The sequence below is a fragment of the Colletotrichum fructicola genome (genome assembly GCF_000319635.2).
Source record: "Colletotrichum fructicola Nara gc5 chromosome Unknown KSG_Nara_v1_contig03, whole genome shotgun sequence".
In the NCBI taxonomy this organism is placed as follows: domain Eukaryota; kingdom Fungi; phylum Ascomycota; class Sordariomycetes; order Glomerellales; family Glomerellaceae; genus Colletotrichum; species Colletotrichum fructicola.
In genome coordinates, this window is record NW_027094053.1 from 5433658 (window position 1) to 5452951 (window position 19294).

Consider the following 19294-nt stretch of genomic DNA (forward strand, 5'->3'; position numbering starts at 1 on the left):
CTATTTCCTACAGTCCGCAATCCCTAACCTTTTCCCCAAACAGGGAGAGAGAGTCTACTGGAGCCCTCTCAGTACCTAGGGGTCCTAATAGTCAAAGGGGTAGCCAGCCCCTTTAGCGGGCGTCCAGACCACCGGCTCGCCACCGCCCAGTCCTTAGCCACCCAAATAGAAGTTTGCACCTTAAGCAGGCCGCAAGGGCATATCCCTCTCTAAGCCTACCGACATGCGCGTCCGTCCTCTCGAGCCAAACACACCCCTTCTCAGGTCCTCCCCTACGTCCAGTCCACAATAGCGACACCCTACCAGCTTCCAAAGCGCGCGGCGCCATCCCGGCGCGAGCGGTGACCCAAGCGTTCCTCCCGTTATGCCGTGATACCCCGGGTACGATCCGAGTGAGGGCCGGGTCCGGAGGCCGGGCCCTAAGGCGATACCATATCCGACCGGTCCCCCTAGGGGCAATTCTTCAACACCCTCCTTCCTCCAGCAGCCCGAGTGCGAGTCGGGGTTGTTTCCTTTCTGTAGCCTGCTGCTCGAATGTGTTTGCTACGGCCCACTGGTTGTCCGAGGGCACAACCCCCCGGGCCAGCTTCCCGTTACCCGCCGCCGTCTCCGACCGTGCTTCCAGCCTCACAGCTGGTTTTCGGCAGGCCGACCATGTCTTGCCCTAGGCTGTCCTGAGGGCTACCCAGCCGGCGTAGCCTCCATCTATCCCATGACTAACCCGCCTCAGTGTCTGTCTGTCTGGAGGTATTTCCCAGATCTGGGAGGCGTGAGGGTGCCCTGTCTCTGCCCCGAGAAGCAGTGTCGGGTGGTTTTTACCTAGTTCCCTCGAAATTGGGCAGCTTCGCGTTCGCATTTCGGTTTTCGGTCTCTCGATATCTGTCGATTTTGCTGGTGTTTTGGTGGTTGGTGGCGCGTGTGAAAATTTTGGTGCGACGCCAAAATCCCTCACTTCTGGTCCGATCCCGCCCTTCCGCCGCACCAGAAAAACTTCGTGCGCAGCGCCCGCCACCACTTGCACTTGCGCGCCGTAACGTCTCTGCACTGGCTCTACCTTTAGAAAAGATAGGTTCCCAGGCGGCACCACGAGGAGGTTGCAGAGTCCGAATTTCGCCGCCCAACGATATTGAGAAGCGATTGGGAGAGTACCGTGCGGAGATGAACACAAGGCTTTTGGCCTTAATCAAGTCAGTACATTTTTCCGAGAGTGACAGGCATCTGTCTGACTTCGCGTTAGTGAGCAGCAGTCCGGTCTCAAGTCTCAGCTGGACACTATCCAAAGCCAAGCAGAGAGACTATTATCGTACTCTGGGGCAGAGTTGAAACAGCTCAGATCGGAATTTGTCGGCCTTTTGCAAAAGCTGGAAGAACAAAACGACGACGCGGCCTCAGTGTCGTCCGCAGAAAGTAGTGCCCATCCGGAGCTCTTCAACTCTCTCAACGAGATCTCGAGCAGTCTTTCCCGCCTCGAAGGTCTCATGAGAACCACTCCGAAAGAAATACGAATACTGGAGCACCTCTATTTCGAGGGCATCTTCAACCGACTTGATTCGATCGAAATGGCGAGCGAAAACACTTTTGAGTGGATTTGGAAATCCGATATAGAGTACCGAACCTATCTCAAGTCCTCAAACAGACGAGCCTTGGACAGTAGCTCCTCTGAAGATGCCAGCGAAGATTCCAGCGGCGAGTTCAGTGAAAATACTGATTTTGAATCACACGGTGCTGCTATGAAATACACCATGTCGCATAGACAGCAGAAGTGTATGGATGATGGTAGACGACTGTTCCAGGAATGGCTTTCCGGTGATGGAGGCATCTTTCATGTATCGGGCAAGGCAGGCTGCGGGAAGTCGACACTGCTAAAGCTCATTGTTGGCCACGATGAGATTACAGAAGCTTTGAAGAGATGGGCTGGAAAACATAAGCTTATCGTGGCTTCGTTTTTCTTTTGGCGATCAGATGGTGACAAGTTTCAAATGACTTTAGATGGAATGCGCCGATCCATTCTGTTTCTACACTTCGCCAATGCCCTTATTTAATATCCATGATCTTGCCACAACAATGGCACCACATTTCAGCCAACTCGGCAAGCAAAGCACTTGAAGCAGATCTGTTCAGAGCACCGAAGATCGAAGAGGCCTTTGACCGCCTCATGGCCTTGTCAATAGAGTCGAACGGCACGGAACTCAGCTGGTGTCTATTCATTGACGGTCTTGATGAGTACGATGCACATGAGTACGATCAAAGACTGTTTGCAAGAAAGCTTCGTGACTGGGCGAAGTCAAGTTCGGTCAAGATATGTGTCACCTCAAGGCCAGAAGTTCAATTTCTCGACACCTTCCCACCCCACTCTAGAATACACATGCACGAACTTACAGGAGGAGATATTTATCAATCAGCGTGTCAGAGCTTCGAGAAGGATGAGGTCTTCCCTCGCGTATCTCACTTCTATCTGGATCTCGTTGACAGAATTGTCAAATTGTCCGAGGGGGTGTTTCTTTGGGCCAGACTAGTGGTTAAGCTTCTCATCACTGAGGCTGGTTTGCATGGCAACTATGCATCACTCCGTGCGAAGCTTCGCTGCACACCCACTCAGCTTGACGATCTTTATGAAAGCCTCTTTACCTCACTGAGTCGAGACGATAGGAGGAAAGTCTATTACCTTTTCCTGCTCATTGCAACAACCCCCTTTAAGAACACTCCAAATGCGACAATATTTGACTACATTGGATCCAAAGGGGATCTGAAAATCAGTCGTCACCTTGACGAGTATAACTACTACAATGTTGCCGAAGTTCAAGAGCGACTCTCAAGACAGATACAGAGCCTCACCAAAGGTCTTTTGATTTTAGCACCCCCGAAGAGCAGTGCCCTTTTCTATGAATTGGGTATCAATCAAATTCGCTTCTTCCACAAGACCGTCAAAGATTACATTCTCACGCCGTCCAGAATGGCAGAATTTGACGTTATGTTTCCGGCATATGACAAAAATACTACCCATACTATTCTGCTCATGACGGAGATAAGTCGTACGCCTACTTGCTACTACGACTCTCATTTACTTGGATCTCAATTTTTGGAGGTACTTTCCACAGAGACTCCTCTAAATCTCGACACCATGCGGATACTGGAGCTAATATGGAAAGAAAGATTGGGTTGTCTTTGGGCCACAGTCGATCTCGATGACGAACCTATTGTACTGGATGTGTTGAATGGGTTCTCGGGCTTTGAGCACTCATTTCCTGCCATTGCTGTGTTCCATGGACAAAGCCAGTACTTACAGTACTACCTTGAACAGGCAGACGCAACTGGGGAGCCCCACAGACATGGAAATGATTTGACAGTTTGCTCTTCCCGAGACTCATATCTCATGTCCGGCACTTTTCGACAATGCTCTCCCATATTACTGAGCGCAATTGTTTCATTGAGCAACACAAAATCCAACAGAAATCGGTCTGTGGCGTCAATTGAGATGCTCATTTCAAAGCAGCATTCGATGAAAAATCTTGCCACCATCTTTGAGAGGGGCAATATTAACGCTAAAAGTATTGTGTCTTTGTGGATGATTTTTGTGCACCAGCTGGCGTGTTCTATAATGGAAGGCACAAATAAGAGCATAGAACTGCATGTCTGTGCTCTCGAGAGAATAATTTCGGCGGAGACGCAAGAGAGGCCATTCATCATACTGCAAGAGCGCCAGCCGGGTCCTTCTTACGACAGTATCCAGATCAATATAGACTGGACAGCACCAGCCCGTGTCTATGTTTTGACAATATCCGATCTTGTAGCTCGTTTTTCAGATTTGCATCATGCTTTTTCACGCTTCAAACTGTCTGATCTCTCGCCTGTAGATTACAAACCTGAGAGCGGGTCTGTTCCTGCATGGCTGAAAGACCGGTTGGGGCTCGAAAGTACCACAGAAGTGGAAGTTCTAGCTGATAATTGGGTCGCGGAGGGCTCTCCGGGTTGTGGCCCAACTCGGGAACAGGAGTTACATGGTTCATCCCGTCTTCGGCTCCAGCTTTTTGCCGTTTTAACGAGAGAGGAGGTTGTTTTCTCAGGAAATGAACCTCTTGCATTGGCTCTATGGTAGATCTTGGGATAGCAATCTGGTCAATCTGTCGTTGGGAAAACATATCACCCGATCTAAATAAAGTTGTTTCCTTACTCTCAGCTCTGAACCGCCACACACATGTCATACCTCAGTAGCCTAGGACGATCTACGGAGAGAAGCCTACTTGACTGATGTTGCTTACTGATAATGAGCCAGAACTTGATGCTTTATGTTTAATTATATCTGCAATATCAACCGTTGTTGTCACCCATGAAACCAGTTGCATGATAAAGAGCTAGCATCTTCCGCCGGGTCTCTGTCTCCGGACAGCGTAAGACTACCTGTGCAGTGAGAATAAGCATAGGTTCTTCGGGACCTTTCAGACCCGGATACGCTTCTCGTAGGCCGTCTGGACCTGGTTTATCCTTGCCGGCGAAAAATGGGCTATCAAAGTGTCCAATTTCAGTATAGAATTGGCCGAGCCGGTCTCTCCTTCGCCAGAAAGCCTGCGTCGGGGCATCATGTTCCTGCACAGCCAGTGAAATTCGGTTGATATGGTGCTCTAAGACTCGTCGTAGTCCAAGCTTGGATACGTCCCGGAATTCCTCCTCCAAAACTCTGCAAGTAACGTATTTTGGCTTTGCTCCATAGTATGAACGTGTCTGTTTGCTTTCTTCTAAGAAGAGGAATCCGATACGATTAGATGAGTTGTTGTTTTCAAGCACCAGAATCGCGCAATGAAACAAACCCAACTCAACCATAGAAATCGTACCCGGTGCTGATGGTTCCACTCCAGGAAATGCCGCTAGAAATGAGAAGCCTCCCAATCCTAATGGGAAGATTACTAGCACCCTTCGATCATCGATAGAGCCTGTGTCACAGGCGTTTGAGTCTGTCTTGTCAGAGCCTGACATATCCCGCGTGATATTATCAGCAACATCCTCAAGGCGAATTTCTGTGGGTGGTGCAATAGAAATGATCCTGGTACTCGTCGAATCTGCACGAATGATCGGCAAATTTGCCCGCCTGTATCTCGAACCGCCATCAGAGATAACTGGTACGAAGACATCGCCTGAGCTACTATCAATCCAACGAGGACTCTCAAAGTCGCCCATGGCTATCAGAGACACACGTTTGTCAAGAGTAGATATCAATGGTCGATGCAGAACGAAGTCCCTGTTCAATCTGGACGATGCCGCTGTGTCTGTGACCGCTCTTTCCAGCGAAACATTGATCCAAAGGTCATATTTGCGGTGGTGTAGACGGTCGTAGTCCATAATTCTGAAAAGCGATGGCGAAGTAGCCAAGTAAGAAGTTGGCGCGAGATCGCGCGTTATAGACCATGCGGTAGTCTGAGACCATATCAGAAGAGTCGGATCCCGCTCGACGCTCATAATCAGAGATTGAAGTCTTTTGAAGGCTTGAGCACCTTCGCCATATCGAATAGGCATCTGTACCCCAAAGATACCTAAGAGGCAATATGCCTCGTCTTCCAGGTAACGTGTATACCGTTTTGACACCCATAGCATTCTTTCCGCAGCGGTATATGTTGATAGTCGACAGGGTAGTTTCCTGACAACATAACCTTGGCGCCTCCGAACAACACGAAAGTATGGTACATCTAAATCGAGCTCATGAGGGTTTAGAAAATCGTCTCGGACGAATATCAGATTCCATTCTTTTGAGAAGAATGAAAGTCTCGTAGGAGCTATGAATTCCTGCAACGTCCATCCACGCCTAAACCATGAAGACTGTTGAATGTCTTCCAACAACGGATCCGGCGAGTCCGTTTCTTCATTGTCAACGTAATTCAGAACGTTGAAGCCTGGCCCGCAATATTCGACGTCTTCCAAATACACGAAGCACGCTTCTGATCGTTTGTACCATGCGAACATGCAGTTGATCGCAGTGTTGTGTTCTTCATAGGTTGTCTTATTGATGCACACTGTATCGGCCCATGCCCATGCGTGGCCGTGCTCCTGAGCTTTGCGACAGAAGTTGATGATCTTGGCGTAGCTTTTCTTGGACTTGAGTTTGTCGCTATGCGTTCTAGTGCCGTTGAAGTCTTGAAAGCAGCATTCGTCGTCTTCATCGCCCCAAACGTGAGATAAGATGGCATAAGGTGGGATCGAGCCCTCTGGAAACTTTTGGAGCTCAAGAGTCTCGGTATTGATGAGCCGCATGCCGTTTGGCTGCACTCGGTAGATTTCTGAGTCAGAGGAATCCATGTTTACACGAGGCTGGGTTTTGAATAGGAAGAAGCTGTATGTTGGGACAGCGGGTACAGCCAAAGATGATCGAGGCAGATAGAATAAAGATCGCCAGGCAACAACGAATGTCGAGAGGCTAAAGCTGCGCGTGACAGGCGATAGATAGCTTAGCGGCGTCCCTAAGAGGTTTTCCACAGTCCAGCGAAGAGCGCTGAAAATCGGACCGGTGACTGGGAGCCGTCATAAGCGATCCGGTCGGTTTGCTGCAGTCCCAGAGTTCGAACGAATGATTTTTCAGTATTTTCAGGTTGGTGACAGAGTGGAATGAGAAGGTTTCTGGTAGCATGGTCATTGTGAAGTTGAGCTGACTTGACCCCTCACTTCGGGCTTTCGCGCAAATGATGTATGTGGGGTGGGGATGATCAGGCTGCATCAAGATGACCAATGTCATCAACCAGTAATACGGACGGAGTAAGAGATGTTGCGAGTAATCCCAATCGGGTGTCAAACAAAGGATCCGTCAGCCAATACGAAGCCTCCTTTTTTGTATGTTGGAAAGGATTCATCGCAGATAATGTCCCGTTCGCTTTAACTGAGGAACAACCGCATCGTGTCTGACTTGAGACTGAACTATGTTATCACTACAGATCTGCTAATGGCTAACGATACAAATAAAATTGGAATCGTTTGCTACTGCTCTGGCGCCGCGGTGGCATCGAGGGGCTTACGTCCCCAAACACACCTCTGGCGGTAGTACCCATGCAGCTTGCCAGATCTAATCTCGCGGCGGAGCTGAGCGGCGTAGATTTGAATCTCCTCCCTGCTCCAAGTTGACATGACGTTAGCCATAAAGAGAACATAGCCTTCAATATCGGAGAGAAGCGTCAACTGCGCCCATTCACCAATCTCTCTCTTCACTGGGTCCTTGGGCCAGTTGCCAATGGGTGCCTTCAATGGTCTCTCATCAGTACCGTCATTTGATCGAAAAGAGTGATATGTCGTACCTTGTTGTTCCACTCCGTAATGTTCTCGAAACCAGCTCCCTCCATGGAGGTCTTTTGGAGGTTCTCATCAAGAACGCGGAACGTCCGGCCCATCTTCCGGCCACCCTCCTCGAAGAACTTGCCCCACTGACCCAGCGCACTAGTCTCCGGGACGGTGTCGTCGTCACTCATGATGGCGGGAGAGACTTCGAAACTTTCGAGGTAACCACCTGGCTTGAGAGCGGCGTAGGCCTGCTTGAACAGCTCTGGCCAATCCGCGATACTTCCGACGAGGAAACGGATGTGGATGTAGTCGAACGTTCCAGGAGCAAAGGTCCACTCGCGAGTGCAATCCTCGATCTCGCTATTTTAGTGTTAGTGGGTATGCAATGAGTCAAAAGTCTCTCGCACTTACAACTTGCAGTTAGGAGGGACCCATGTTGGCTGAATGGGCGAGATGTCGGTTCCGATAACCTCGCATTCCGGGTTCTCATCGGCGAAGTCACTGAGCAATATTAGAGATTTGCTGGCATCGCAGAATATCGAATCCTTACATTGCCCAGATACCTGCGTTCAAACAGTTGATTAGCTTTAGTCTCGTGTAAGTTGAACCCTCGCATGCTTACCAGTTCCAGTTCCAACATCGAGGGCTTTGGTCAGCTTGCTCTTGTCTATCGGTGCCAAGTGAAGCTTATCGCCGCAAGAAAGTGTCAAAAGATGATGACTGCCGCATGTCAGTCCCCTGTCAGGTTCAGTATCACTACTTCATCTCACTTGATGTCCCAGCACTCATTCTGCTGCTCATCGTTGCTCCCCCTACAACCAGTGTTAGTGACATGATAACCCGCTCAACCAGACTCGGAGCATCTGACCAGTACTGGGCATTCCCGACCTCGCCGTGAAACGTGCGCCCGTGAATCTTTCGGTACTCGAGAATGGTAGAGGTGATCGACGCAGTAGAGCTGGCGTTGTCGTCGCCTAGCGCCGAGTCGTTGTCGCCGTCATTAGCAGCCTCCTAGCACGCCGTCAATCATCTCTGGTACCAAGTTTGGGAACGCGGTCGGACCGCCGTGTCGACTGACTCGTGCCGCCTGCACCCAGTGCTCAGCGGGCAAGATACCAGCGGCCGCCGCCGCGTCCTGGTTCTGCTGAGCGGCTGCGGTCGCTTGATCCTCGTCCTGTTCGGGGCACATTTTCAATGATGCTCCGTCGTCGTTTCGTCGCGATGCTATGCTTCGTCGTCTGCCGTTCCCTACCAGGCGGAGAAAAGGAGAAAATAAGGCTTCGACGGGACGAAAGAGTGTGGAACGTGTTCCCACGGGTCACGAGAATGATCCCCGGTCCCTGTCCATCCTATATCAGGGAACCACCATAGGACATCCCCACAGCGGATAACGCGCGGTCGTGCGCATCCTCGCCTTCTGAACGAGCCCCTCGGTCGCCTGGCTCACCGCATCCACCATCCCGGACTGGGGATCCAGCCAGCCGCCTTTCGGCGGTGGATGGTGGCCTATCTGCCGGTGGTGTCAGCTTGGGGTTTTGCAGGTTTTCGACGTGTCATGGAGCGCCAAGTCCGCTGACCAAAAGATTTGAATACTACCATGTTCGGCGCTCATCACCAATCCAGGGGCACAGGGGACGGAGATCGACGAGAGTTTGGCCATTCAAGTGGACATCACGGCATTCTTCAGCGGGACTCTGGCCACGCACAAACAGGCATGTTGAGGGGCATGCGAATGTTCTCCACGGCATGCAGCTTTGGCAATGAGGATACCGCCAACCACAAGTGTTCTTTTGGGATTCTCTGATGGATCGATGGGATTCTGGACTCCATTATGCCCGCCCAAGAAAAACACATGGAAGCAATACACGTGGGAATTTTCCCGCCTTTTCTCAGTACGTTGCATTCAGACGCATCTCGATGTACTCCCGGCTGTTGATCGGGTCATACTTTTCGGGTCGCTCGGGCCCGAAACAGCCAGGAACACAATCAACAGTCTTTTCTGAGTCGGCGCCGATGAAGTACGGGATGGAATAACGCGCCCGTGTGACTCGACTGCCGCTCATATCCGTTTCCAGCGGCGGCGCCCGGACTCGATGCATCGTCGACCTGAGCATGTCGTTGCTCCACCGCTGCATGAAGTCGCCAATGTTGACGACGATCGTCCCAGGTATGTACGGCACTGGGACGAAACGTCCCGCTTCGTTAGGATCTTCTACCTCCAGCCCTCCAACCTCGTCCTGGAGGAGCAATGTCATGGACCCAAAGTCTGTGTGCGCACCCAACCGCTCGACCTTTCCCGCGCGAAGCAACTTTTCCTCGGCCGGTGGGTAATGGAGGAGCCGAATCTGGTTGTCCTTGTTCACGTGGTACCCCTGGAAGAAGGCCTCGTCTAATCCCATTCCCAGCGCCATTCCCCGGAGCAGGTGGAGTTCGAGCTGGTAGCAGTCCTCGTAGAAGCTGTTGAAGAACGCCCGAAAGCCAGGTAGCGACTCGTCGGGGATCCAAATGTTTGGGAGATGATCATCGTCTTCGCGGCCAATCTCGTATGATTCCTTAAAGTCGGGGATCTTGCGACGCTCGCTGATTTCGTCGGCGTCAAACACCATTTGCGTGACCTTTTCTCGGCCTATGCCCGAGTACCCCCGGTGCCACCATCCCTCTGGGGGATGCGGTGCTTTTTCCTTCTCTGCCTGGGGCAGCGAGAAGAACTTGGCGCTCTGGATGGAATTGTGAGTTGTGATATCATGCACAGACATGAGTCGGGAGAGACAAACCCATTGGAACGCGGCGTCCACAGTCTCCTGTGGCAGCCCATGATTTCTGACATACGCGAAGCCGAAAGTCTTGAATGCGTCGACTAGCGCTTTGCCTGCCTGCTGCGCTGTTTGCGGTTGCGCGCTTCTGAGACCGTCCAGATCGACGAGGGGAATGCTCGGGTGCTCCGCTTGCGAATCGCACGCGGCGCCGTTGGATTGATGCGACCCGCTCATGTTTCCGACATTCGCGATATTACAACGTCGGATTTCAGTAAGAGTTTGTCAAGTATGGGATGAAAAAGAGTTGCATTTGTTGAGGTTTGGATTAGGTTCCTTTAAACCCTCCAGATCCCCGCCTTATCGCCTCCTGCAGGATGACGGGATGACGTCGATCGCCGCGAGGTTATTCACATGCAAATCATCATGCGATACAGCAACCACAAACTAAGAATAAAGCGGTAGATCTGCGAAGGATGAACTTTTTTTGATGCGTCGGTGATCTTCTACTCAACGATTGATAAGGAATTATCTTTTCAACATACTGACTCTAGGCTCGTTTTATGATCATTCGAAATTCAGACAACGTCACAGGAATTGACACATCAAGGCTCCCTTGTCGTAAGGACGACCAGGTCCAGGGCGCATGCGCAGAACCACCGACTCATAATCCGATAACCTGGGAATGGGATTTTTTCTGCGGTGGAACGAATCGTGTTGAATTATTTGGGATCAACCCCTGTCAACTCGATGTTCTGAGTGATCCATCTTTCGGAGTCGGGCGCCATGTCCGATACCAACGGATCATGTCAGATTCAAGTGCTTATTTCGGTTCCAACGCCCTTTACTCAATCCTACCAGCGTCTTCGAATAAGGAGAGACCATCGGTCTCACCTCAGCAGTGCACGTATTCTGCGTGTCGTAATATCCGAATCGAATTGGGCAAGCGGCAATCCCATATCCCTCGTCATCTTTCTTCGACATTCCCGTTCAAGCCGTTCGCTGTTCGACGCTGCAGCGGTTGAAATGGATTAGTCGATAAAGGAAACACATCCTATTCTGCCCCGCCGATTTGATTGTGAGTAAGGCCTCACACACAGTCCTGTAATTAGCGGACGAGCTACACGTTTTCAAGGTAGGTGCTCCTAGATTTGTTTCAACCAACACCAGAACTCCGAGGCCATCGGACAGGCCCCCTTCAACTGTCGGTTGGAGCGAATAACAACTGTTCACTATTCAGATAAGACAGAATGTAGGCATGTTTCCAGGGCTCGTCCGGACATGTTAGAGCCTGCATTCCTTCCAATCTGCTGGCCCCGTTCCCAGACACGGATGGAAGGTGTTCAAGATAATCGGTTTTCACAACTCCACGTTATCAGAGAACAGCAAAGGCCTCTATGTTTAATTTCTAGTCATCCTACTTTGCCCCAACTCTTCTGGAATTGCGCAACGTCAGTGAAATGGGTGGCTATGGGCTATTGGGTGTCTGAAAAACGATTTTGATACTTTGGAGTACTCCTGCGGATATCGATCCGAGTTACTTCTCAGCTGATCTTCAAACATTTTTACTACAGTCGATTCCAACAGAACATATACGTACGTTTGCTTCAGTCCCAAGGCCATGGCAAGTCGTGTTATCATCGTTGGGACAGCTCCAGGGCGGCAATAACAAACTCTAGTGAGCGGGCTGTGAGGAAATAGCCACAGGTAACACAGTGTCCATTCAAATTAGTTTTCGAGATATGATATAGTTTGGGAAAGACCTTTTGCCGAAGGCTTCTTTAGAGTTGCACGTGGAACCCAAACCATTGGGCTGTGGCTTGTTCTGATGCCTTAAAGGGACGAACACAGGCGATATTACCGGCTTCGCCTGCTTGCGACGCCGCATGTACCGTTCACCCAATGACGGTCGACGAATGCGCGTCGTGTACCTCGACCGTCAAAACAATTTACTGCCTTGCTCCTAATATACACATCTTAAAATCCAATAGTCAGCACTCAAATTACACCATCGCGCAGATTCGTAGTAAAATGAAAGCCTCCTATGCGGGAACCATACATAGCCCTAAATTTTCTATACGCCACATACCCTAAAATGGGGGGAGTGTCGTATCAGAATACATTCTCGTAGCCTTCTGTGGCTTTTTTCAATGTTATCCAGGCCGATTTTCAATTCTTAATATTGAAAATCGGGATGCCTACCACGGCCCTGGCGACATACTTAAGGCGCGGCTGCTTGTGCCAAGTCGTGCGCCCATGCCTCATCAAGCAAAACTCCGGATTCCTACAACTTCAAGATGCGTTCCATACTGCCCGCTGCGTGGTGCCTTGTGCTGCAGGGCGCTTCATCTACGGATTTATATTCTCAACTCAGTAACATCGACTTGGTGGTCGAGGATGGGGAAGACTTGCATTTGAGCTATGAGATCGGCGTCGAAGGATTCAAGGAGTCGATGCACGAGGACATGGCTATCGCTGCTTTCATCGGATCCAAGCACCCTTTCCCCCAGGGAACTGAGTATAAAAGTCTCAACGCGGACCAATGGGAATACATGCGAGGGCTCATCTGGAGCGACGACCCAACTTGCCTTTTGTTCGTCGACTCGAAGGAAAAGAACAACCAGATGAGCGCCGCCACGGACTTTCTTGGGGAGTTCTTGACCGGCGAGGAATCTGGACTCACGAAGCGGAGTCACTTTGGTGACCTTCAATTCCTTCACGCCATGGGTTCGCAGGCCAATGAAGACCCTAATGTCACCAAGAAGAACATGATTGACTGGCTGGAGATCATGTACAAACTTGCCATAGGCCAGAATGTGACGGCAACCGACACGCTTGGCACGAGGTTTCCCGATCGATTTAATGCCAGCTCGATTCCCTCGGATGACGTGAGCATCAAGCAACTGTTTCTGGGCACAACTCCGTCCTATCAACATGCCGATATTCCCAAGCGAGCCCTCGGAAATTGCCTTCACATGATCCAGGACTCATATGCAATTGGACACACGCTGAGAAGGCTCAAGAACCCAGAGGATCTGGACGCAAATGATGAAGAAGGTACGCTTGTCAGCATCAATGCGATTGCTATCAGGAATCTTGCAGCTGTGGCTACTTCCATCAGACCAATGACTAACGACTCATCACAGGGTATCGACGATTCAAGCCCGGAAAGCACGCAAAGCTCGGGCCGGTAATCACATTTCACACATATGCAAACCAGTCGGGCCGACATTCTCACTACGACGGATCGAAGCTTAAGCGGGTGCCAAAGGACCTCGACACTTTCAACAACGTCATCGGTGCCCGTGACGCGATCGATAAGTCCAAGAAGCTCATCAACTTCTTCGCCCAGAAGACTAAGTGGGAAGATGGCGTTCGTGACTTTTTAGACCAGGAGGTCTTCGCGCTTGACTCGAATGTGACTCTCAGCAACTCGCAGGTCGACGAGCGCTTTGGTTTGCCAGACACGAGCGGCTAGTCTGCTGTCGATGCTGCACGGATTGCAAACGCCAGTCCTCGTCTTTGGCAAAATTGTCGTCGGCATACTTACCTTAGCCTTGGGGTTCTTGCTTGCGGGACTTCTTCTGGACGTCTTCAAGATTTAGCGAGACGGAGAGTCCGTGTTGTTGTTGTCCTTCATAGTTAGGCGTACGGTACATTTGATTCTCTTCAACGAGCGAGTGCAACTACATATTTACAAGGTGTGCCCGCAAGGGATAACCTGCTGTACGAAAGTATAAAGCTAGAAGGGAGAAAATATGTGAAAGCCCGACGCATGTAATTTCAACCCAGTGCTTGAGACGATAGACCAAGTTTTAGGTGAGCTTGATCTCGTAAGCAAATGCGGTTGCAGCAGTTGGCGGGTCGTGTGGAATGATAAGCTGTTAGAAGCATGTTAGTATCGAAAAGCTCTTATCTAATCGTAAGATTCAAAACTAACCTCGCCAGCGGAGTAGCTGTACGTGAATGAGCCGAGGTCAAGGGCATCATAGACAAGTCCTTGAGCACCGCCCCAGTCGAACTGATACCTGTGAACTTCCAACGTCCCCTGCGCAGGGAGTCCAAGTTCGGTCAAGCCCTTGAGGACAATATCATAGCGGTTTTGAACGGTCCTGGTGCCCGCGAGGATGTTCAAGTACCCATTCGACAAGACGGCGAAAGCATCAAACTTCAGGTCTGGAGATGCGGCTGTCAACACCCGCTCTCCAACCATGTTTGCGTAGTACTTGTAAAGCTGCCATTCTCCGTTGGGATAATAACCCTGATCGTTCTTGGCAACAAGATTGCCCAGGTAGTTGTGCAGATTCTCGCCGCCCTCCCAGTTGGCGCGCAGCCCGCGGATGTTGTGGCGCTCCAATTGTGCAAGGTAGTAAGCCGAGTTAGCAGGGTTTTGTTCATCCGGCCAGGCGTACTCGTTGACGTCGATTGGCCTCTCCGGGAGCCCATACTCGGCTAGGAGAGCGCGAAGGGCGGGCACAGTTGTATCGGGTTCTCGCTCCCATGCCCCTATTTGATGCCATGAGTAGATGTCTGGGGCCACATTGCCCTGGGCGACAGCTTGCATCCACGCTCTCCAGTTGGCGCTGTCTTGGCTTGGTGAATGGGCTGATGATGGCCCGCTGATTCTTGCCTCGGGCATCTCATCCCTGTTAAAACACGTTAGTTGCCAAAGAACGCCTAGCATTTAAGGTAGAACAGACCTCAGTAGTTGAGAAGCTCGAACATAATACTCCACGTATTGAGACCAGGGACGATTCCAAAAGCCTTCAAGATCAGGTTCGTTCCAGAGATCAATCACCAGGCCCTCAAGCATGTTGTTGGCTCTAACGTCAGATATGAGGCGGCGGATAAAGGCTTCCATCCCAGACCAATCCCCGTTATCGCCCGGGAAGGGAAAGTCAGCAGACGAGCCGCCCTGAGAGCCCCAGATGTCGTGGGGGAGAAGGATGAAGTCCGCATTGTACTTGCGAGTGGTACGATAGTTAGAAAGGGTTGAATCGAAACGGCCACGGTAGCCCTCTTCACCTCCGATTGCCCAGCCGGAAGCAGCAATCTGCGCACCGCCAGCGCGGCACGTCCTGAATTTGATATTGGTGAGGAAGTGGTCGGGAATCGAGTTGTCGGCATCCTGTCCATTGTCCGGGAAGCCATATATGAAGCCGGACCCAAGGAAGGCGGCTTCTCCTGTAGTTTGAGAGACATCGACCGTGGCTGCTCCCGCGCTCTGTCTCGAGGATATGGCTGCCGCAGCTGAGCAAGCTGCCAAAGCTGCGAGATTGGTAAGAATGGGAAGAGCTCTCATTGTGGCAACTCTGAGGGGGGGACTTCTTGAAGGGTAGCTGGTGCGAATGTGGGATTTCAAGAACATTGTGTACTGGCAAATGTCCTATTTAAGTACAAACACAACTGGTATCTTGTACAAAATGTCAAGTCTTCGCCAGGCCATATCACAGCGTGGCATCCCACCGGCTTCGGTAGTGCCATACGATGCCTGAATTCCGGCTAAAGCAATTTAGTGATCTGAGTGTTTTTCTTTCAGCAAAAGGCATCAATTTGCAACTGCTTGGTACTCCGTTTCCCTCTCCACCGGGCTTGGCTCTCTCCCAGCATCAGGTACGCATCGGAGGTTTCCCCGATCCAGGGCTCAACGCCGCCCCACCGGAACAAGAACACAGTGGCACCTGAGCTCACGCACGCAATTATGCTTGCCTTTTGCTGCCCGAGCGGAAACGATAAAGACACTCAATTTCAAGACAGAGATGTGACGATATTAGTGATAACGACGACGACAGCATCGACGAGTAAAGTAACGTAGGTAGAGTATATTACTCCAGCGTCAGCAAATGGTAGAGAAATAGGAGGTCCCCAAAGTTAACGTCCAATATCGTCTAAAAGGATTTCCTTTCAGGCGATTGAGCGAGATATGTGGACGTACAAATGGAAACAACAGCGCAGCCCATGCTAGGTATGGCATGACCTCACTTAGACATCAGAAAAATGGTAGATGAGCCATCTTCCTGGTCAATTCACGTGTAGATATTGCGCAAGACAAAGCGAACATTGTCAGATGATGTGAATAATGAAGTAAGAATCAATTGAGAGAGTAAGATAGGTTAAGTCTAAGGGGGTAATGTTGAAACGAAGAAAAACACGAAGAGTGATATCCAGTCGCAGTACAAACAGGAAAAGCAGTCTGATATCATAGCCTCCTTCCATGTACACGGAAAAAACTTGAGTTGCCCATCCCATTCTCCGTATTTCGTACACATGAACAAAAGGAATTAAGTGGTATTGCCGTCAGCACCATGTCGGGTCAGTTTACACATTAAGAGAAAAGGGTGGTGCAATCGTGCTTGAGCGAAACGTGCTGCTTAAGCCTTGTTCTTGCCATCCCAGAGGATGATGCCAACAGACTCCTCCCAGCCGCGACCGGCAGCGATCTCCATGACCGTGCGGCCGGCCTCATCCCTGGCCTCGAGGTCGACACCGCAAGCCTCCACAAGGATCTTGAGGATCTTGGCGTCGCCGTTCTCGACGGCCTGCATGATGGCATTCCAACCGCGGTACATCTTGTTCGCGTCGGCGCCGTTGCGGAGGAGCATCTCGAGGATGTCGGTGTCGTCGCCGCGGCAGCGGCGGACGGCCTTGACAATGGGCAGGTGCTCACCGGGCGCGTTGATATCGGCGCCGGCCTCGTGGATCAGGAAGCTGGTCATCTCCTTGTTGTCCTCGCGGATGGCGCTGGTCAGCGGGGAGAAGACACCGCCGTTCTTGTCCTCGACGGAGACGCCGGCCTTGAGTAGCAGCTTGACGCTGTCGAGCTGGTTGGCGACGACGGCGCGCTCCATGAGGCCCTTGAAGGAGCGAGGGTCGGGGACCGCCGGGAGCAGCTTCTTGAGGACGTCCGGGCGCTGGACGGACATGACGATGGGCCAGTCGCAGCCGCGCACGTTGGGGTCGGCGCCGTGGGCGAGGAGCTCGTCGAGCATCTCCATGCGGTTCTCGCGGATGGCGGTGGTGATGGGCGTGTTGCCGTCGTCGCCCTTGTCGTTGGGGCTGACGCCCTGGTCGAGGAGCCACATGAGAGCCTCCATGTTGTTGACGCGGACGGCCATCTCGATGATGCCCTTGGGGTTGTGGAGGTCGTTGCCGGCGGCGACGAGGCGGGGTAGGAAGTGGGTGCGGAAGTGAGTGACGCACTTGAAGGCGGGGTACTCGGCGGAGTTGAGGTTGGGATCCGCGCCGCTCTCGAGGAGGAGCTCGAAGATGTCGGCGCGGTTGTCACGGATGGACGTGCACAGCGGCGTGTAGATGCCATCCTTCTTGAGGTTGGGGGAGACGCCGGCGGCGAGGAGGACGCGAACGGACTCGATGTTGTTGATACTGACAGCGAGTTCCATGTTGCCTGGCGTCTTCTTGTTGTCGGCGCCGCGGGCAAGAAGAACCTTGAGGCATGGTGCCTGGTAGGTCGCTGGCCAAAGCATGTGCTTGGGGCCGGGCAAGTTGGGGTTAGCACCATGGTCCAGGAGTGCAGTGAGGAGATCGACTCTGGCGGACTGGATAGCCTCGAACAGGGCAGTCTTGCCTTCCCTGTTCTTGACGTTGGGATCCGAGCCGTAGTCAAGCATGAGGTCGACCAGCTTCTTTGGCGTGCTCTTATTCATCGAGCAGATGAGGACGGTGTTGCCGTTGGCCATGATGTGGTTCGGGTCACCACCGTATGTGAGGAGGAGGTGAACGAAGTCAATCTTGCCGTCAATGACGGAGATGGCCAAGGGAGACTCTTGCGATGAGCCAGCAGAGAGGTTGGGATCAGCACCGTACTTGAGAAGCATCTTGGCCATCTCAACAGAGTTCATCTCAACTGCGGCAAAGAGAGGTGTGATGCCATCCTTGTCAGGAGAGTTGGGGTCAGCGCCGAAGAGCAGCAGGAGACGCACGCTCTCGTGGTCCTGGCAAAGAACTGAGTCGACGAGAACATGGTTCTCGGCGCCCGTGTCTGGTGATACGCCGCGGTCGAGAAGTTGCTCGACGAGCTTGTGGTTCTTGCCCTGGACGGCGGAAATGAGAGAGGTCTTGAGGGCCGGGTTGCCGTTGGCGTTGTGGCGCGGTGTCCAGCGCGGCATCGTCATGGGGTCTGCCTTGAGGCGGACAACCTTGGCCGGGATGCTGTCGGCGATGTTTTGCAACTCGCCGATGAGAGTCTCAGTGCCCGATGAGGACGGGGAGAGTGTGTTATCGGAGTCGCGGAGAGGTCTCCTGTCTGAGATACGGCTGGGGGCATCGTAGGTATCGGAGATGGTGAGATCATCCCGGTTTGACCTCCTGTCCATGTTGATTCTTGTGGAATGCACACCAGATCCGTGCAGTGAAGGCGGTGATTGGAGGTTGTGTAGTGAGACTGGGGATTGAAGGTCGTAGTGACCGTGCTCTGAGATGGTAATGTCATCGCGGCCTATCCTCCTGTCGGGGATCCTCGTTGAGGCGCCGTGGTCCGACGCGCTGTGATGACTCCTGTTGGAAATGGATGTGCGACGACGCGGGTCCGGCGATAACCTGGTCTCTTGCATGACAAAGTCTGCTGACATCTTCTCGACGAGAGAAGGAGGAGGGAGGTGAGGTGCTTGAGAGGGGAGAGCGGGCAGAGGAGGCAGGGGAGGCGAAGTCTCGTCCGAGTGGTCGGGCAGAGTATGTTGGACCTCAAACGACTTGGATTTGGCGATTCGGACGGTCGAGTGAGACTGGCTGATGCGATCGAGAGCAGCGGCGAGGCCAGCATAGCCGTTCCCAACAGCCTCGTCCGTCTTGGAGTTTCCGAGAGACCACTGGAAGACAAGCGCGCTCATCCTCAGCGCGTCCCTGGCCTTGCGTATCGACTCCCTCATCCTGAAGATCTCCTTGTCGGCGAACATCATGCGCCAGCCGCGCTGGATCTTGCCCATGGCACCCTTCTTCTCGTACTCGAGGAACTCAAACATCATGTGGTCGAGGACCTGGAAGTCGCTGTTGGTCTGGCGGAACTTGGTGTCGAGCTCCTTGATCATATCGGCGGGGAACTCCTGGTGAACCCGGGATGCCTCCGAGAGGCCGGCCTCGATGGACCATAGTATGCGGCAGATGTCGAGGAAGTCATTGGCGAGGTCGCGGAAGCCGTGGGGTTGATGCTTGACGTTGGTGAGAAACTCGAGCATGCGGACCGAGATGTTGTTGCCAAGCAGGGTCGCGCGCGTGCAGAGGTCCAGGACGGACTCCTTGGGCTTCGGTTTCCCATACATCGCGGCGGTCAT

General features: G+C 52.2%; 6 protein-coding genes across 6 annotated transcripts; 2 read left to right on the top strand and 4 right to left on the bottom strand.

Moving 5' to 3' along the window:
- Nucleotides 1-1158: 1158 nt before the first annotated feature.
- Nucleotides 1159-2042, top strand: CGGC5_v006326 (uncharacterized protein; the record flags this gene model as incomplete). Its single annotated transcript, XM_032031053.1, has 2 exons — nucleotides 1159-1187; nucleotides 1238-2042. The coding sequence occupies 2 exons, from the start codon at nucleotides 1159-1161 to the stop codon at nucleotides 2040-2042; spliced, it is 834 nt and encodes a 277-aa protein (XP_031889367.1).
- Nucleotides 2043-6957: 4915 nt separating this feature from the next.
- On the bottom strand, nucleotides 6958-8443 carry CGGC5_v006327 (Secondary metabolism regulator LAE1; the record flags this gene model as incomplete). Its single annotated transcript, XM_032031054.1, has 8 exons — nucleotides 6958-7215; nucleotides 7272-7614; nucleotides 7666-7755; nucleotides 7805-7817; nucleotides 7877-7974; nucleotides 8025-8066; nucleotides 8123-8265; nucleotides 8333-8443. 8 exons carry the CDS (start codon nucleotides 8441-8443, stop codon nucleotides 6958-6960), a joined length of 1098 nt encoding a protein of 365 aa, XP_031889438.1.
- Nucleotides 8444-9143: 700 nt separating this feature from the next.
- On the bottom strand, nucleotides 9144-10244 carry htyE-0 (2-oxoglutarate-dependent dioxygenase htyE; the record flags this gene model as incomplete). The annotated part of the gene is made up of 2 exons (XM_032031055.1): nucleotides 9144-9971; nucleotides 10029-10244. The coding sequence occupies 2 exons, from the start codon at nucleotides 10242-10244 to the stop codon at nucleotides 9144-9146; spliced, it is 1044 nt and encodes a 347-aa protein (XP_031889439.1).
- A 2060-nt stretch (nucleotides 10245-12304) lies between these two features.
- CGGC5_v006329 (uncharacterized protein) lies at nucleotides 12305-13485 on the top strand (the record flags this gene model as incomplete). Its single annotated transcript, XM_032031057.1, has 2 exons — nucleotides 12305-13064; nucleotides 13154-13485. The coding sequence occupies 2 exons, from the start codon at nucleotides 12305-12307 to the stop codon at nucleotides 13483-13485; spliced, it is 1092 nt and encodes a 363-aa protein (XP_031889228.1).
- Nucleotides 13486-13822: 337 nt separating this feature from the next.
- CGGC5_v006330 (uncharacterized protein) lies at nucleotides 13823-15309 on the bottom strand (the record flags this gene model as incomplete). The annotated part of the gene is made up of 3 exons (XM_032031058.1): nucleotides 13823-13888; nucleotides 13948-14653; nucleotides 14708-15309. The coding sequence occupies 3 exons, from the start codon at nucleotides 15307-15309 to the stop codon at nucleotides 13823-13825; spliced, it is 1374 nt and encodes a 457-aa protein (XP_031889227.1).
- A 1069-nt stretch (nucleotides 15310-16378) lies between these two features.
- Nucleotides 16379-19294, bottom strand: CGGC5_v006331 (putative ankyrin repeat protein; the record flags this gene model as incomplete). Its single annotated transcript, XM_032031059.2, has 1 exon — nucleotides 16379-19294. One exon carries the CDS (start codon nucleotides 19292-19294, stop codon nucleotides 16379-16381), a length of 2916 nt encoding a protein of 971 aa, XP_031889226.2.